Raw genomic sequence first — 1,644 nt, 5'->3', positions numbered from 1 at the left:
GCTTCTTTCAGCTTTTGTCTACCACTCCACTCACAAGGCTTTGGTCAGCCTGAGGCTTGTGAGTGGAAGACACCTGCTCAAGGTGCCACACAGTGGAACTGAACTGGGAATCATGTGATTGGGAAGCAAACTTCTTACCCCCCCACCCACCACACACAGAGTTTCCATATCCCAAATGCAATTACAAGGCTTTGGTTGGTTCTGGGTTCAGTCCTACTGCATGGTTCCTTAGGCAAATGTAATGTACTATATAGCCTTGGGCCAACCAAAACCTTGTGAGTGGATTTGGAAGATGGAAACTGAAAGAAGCCTGTTGTATAAACATGTGTGTGTTTGTGTATATGTTTGTGTAGGTGGGGGTGTCCTTATGTCTCCATAACTTAGTAGTTTGGCAAAAGAGACTGAAAGAATAAGTAGCAGGCTTAAAAAATAAGTTCTGGGGCCAATTCATTCAACTAAACAATTCTCCAAGGCGGTGTCCCAGTATGGCCGCAGTCTAATGACTGAAACAAGTAAAAGGGTAAAAGCTAAAAGATATCACAGTCTTCATGGCATTTTTGCATTACGCAGATAATAATTAAATTATATATTATGCACTTTATTATGTTTTGTTATAAACGTGGTCCCCTGGTCCATGGGAAAATGGTTTTGAATGAAACCAGTCCATGGTGCAAAAAGGGTTGGAAACTTGATGGTATAGAGGGACTCCCTTGTTGGTTTGTTTCAAGTTATGCTGTGTACCAGTTGACATGCAAAAAAAAAGGGAGGAGGCTTACCTTGGTTAACTTTTGTTTTTTGTCATCAGTAAAGTGAACGCTGGCAGTACAAAATGCTGGCACCACAATGCCTTCTAGATGAGTCTTCAGTTCATCAGCATTCTTTCGTTGGCTGGAAATAACAACAATATTGATATGAATGGAAATAATAATAATAATAATAATAATAATAATAATAATTCTTTCTACTATAGGCACAAGGCCTGAAATTTTGGAGGAGGGTGTAAGCCGATTACAACGACCCCCAATACTCAACTGGTACTTAATTTATCTACCTCAAAAGGATGAAAGGCAAAGTCAACCTCAGCAGAATTTGAACTCAGAATGTAGTGATGGGTGAAATACCACTGAGCATTTCATCCGGTGTGCTAATGATTCTGCCAGCTAACTGCCTGATTAGTAGTCATCGTTGTGCTTGTCTAACATCCACTTTCCTATGCTTGCATGGGTCAGAGGGAGTTTTTTTAGAGGCAGATTTTCTACAGCTAGATGCTCTTCCTGTCACAAACCCTCACCTGTTTCCCTTTGCTTTGACATGATGATATCCTCTCTTGCTTTGCAATGATTTTCACAGAAGACTGGGAAACGAATGACCTTGTTTGCACGATGATGATGATGATGATACTCATTTACAACCATCATGTGATATCTAAATATGGATACACACATCCACATCCATTCACAAAGCTCTGATGAGCCTGGGACTGTTGTAGAAAACATTTACACTAGATGCTGTGCAATAGGACTGAACTCAAGACCACATGGTTTGGAAGCAAGCTACTCCACCACACAGCCAGTACCTGGTTTAACCTTTTTGAGACCAACCCATCCAAGACTGCCTTTGCTTCTATGATACAAACTTCCCATT

The 1,644-nt window shown here is 40.8% G+C and overlaps 1 protein-coding gene across 1 annotated transcript in view; it reads right to left on the bottom strand.

Annotated features, from left to right (window-relative positions):
- Positions 1-1,644, bottom strand: part of LOC128250638 (calcium homeostasis endoplasmic reticulum protein-like) — a 36,329-nt gene that overhangs the window by 18,740 nt on the left and 15,945 nt on the right. The window contains exon 4 of the mRNA XM_052976151.1: positions 777-888. Coding sequence (XP_052832111.1) covers positions 777-888 — 112 coding nt within the window. The remainder of the gene's footprint in view (positions 1-776; positions 889-1,644) is intronic.

The sequence above is a fragment of the Octopus bimaculoides genome, chromosome 23 (genome assembly GCF_001194135.2).
Source record: "Octopus bimaculoides isolate UCB-OBI-ISO-001 chromosome 23, ASM119413v2, whole genome shotgun sequence".
In the NCBI taxonomy this organism is placed as follows: Eukaryota; Metazoa; Mollusca; class Cephalopoda; order Octopoda; family Octopodidae; genus Octopus; species Octopus bimaculoides.
The sequence above is the reverse complement of the archived record's forward strand: the minus strand, read 5'-3'. Positions and strand labels throughout refer to the sequence as shown.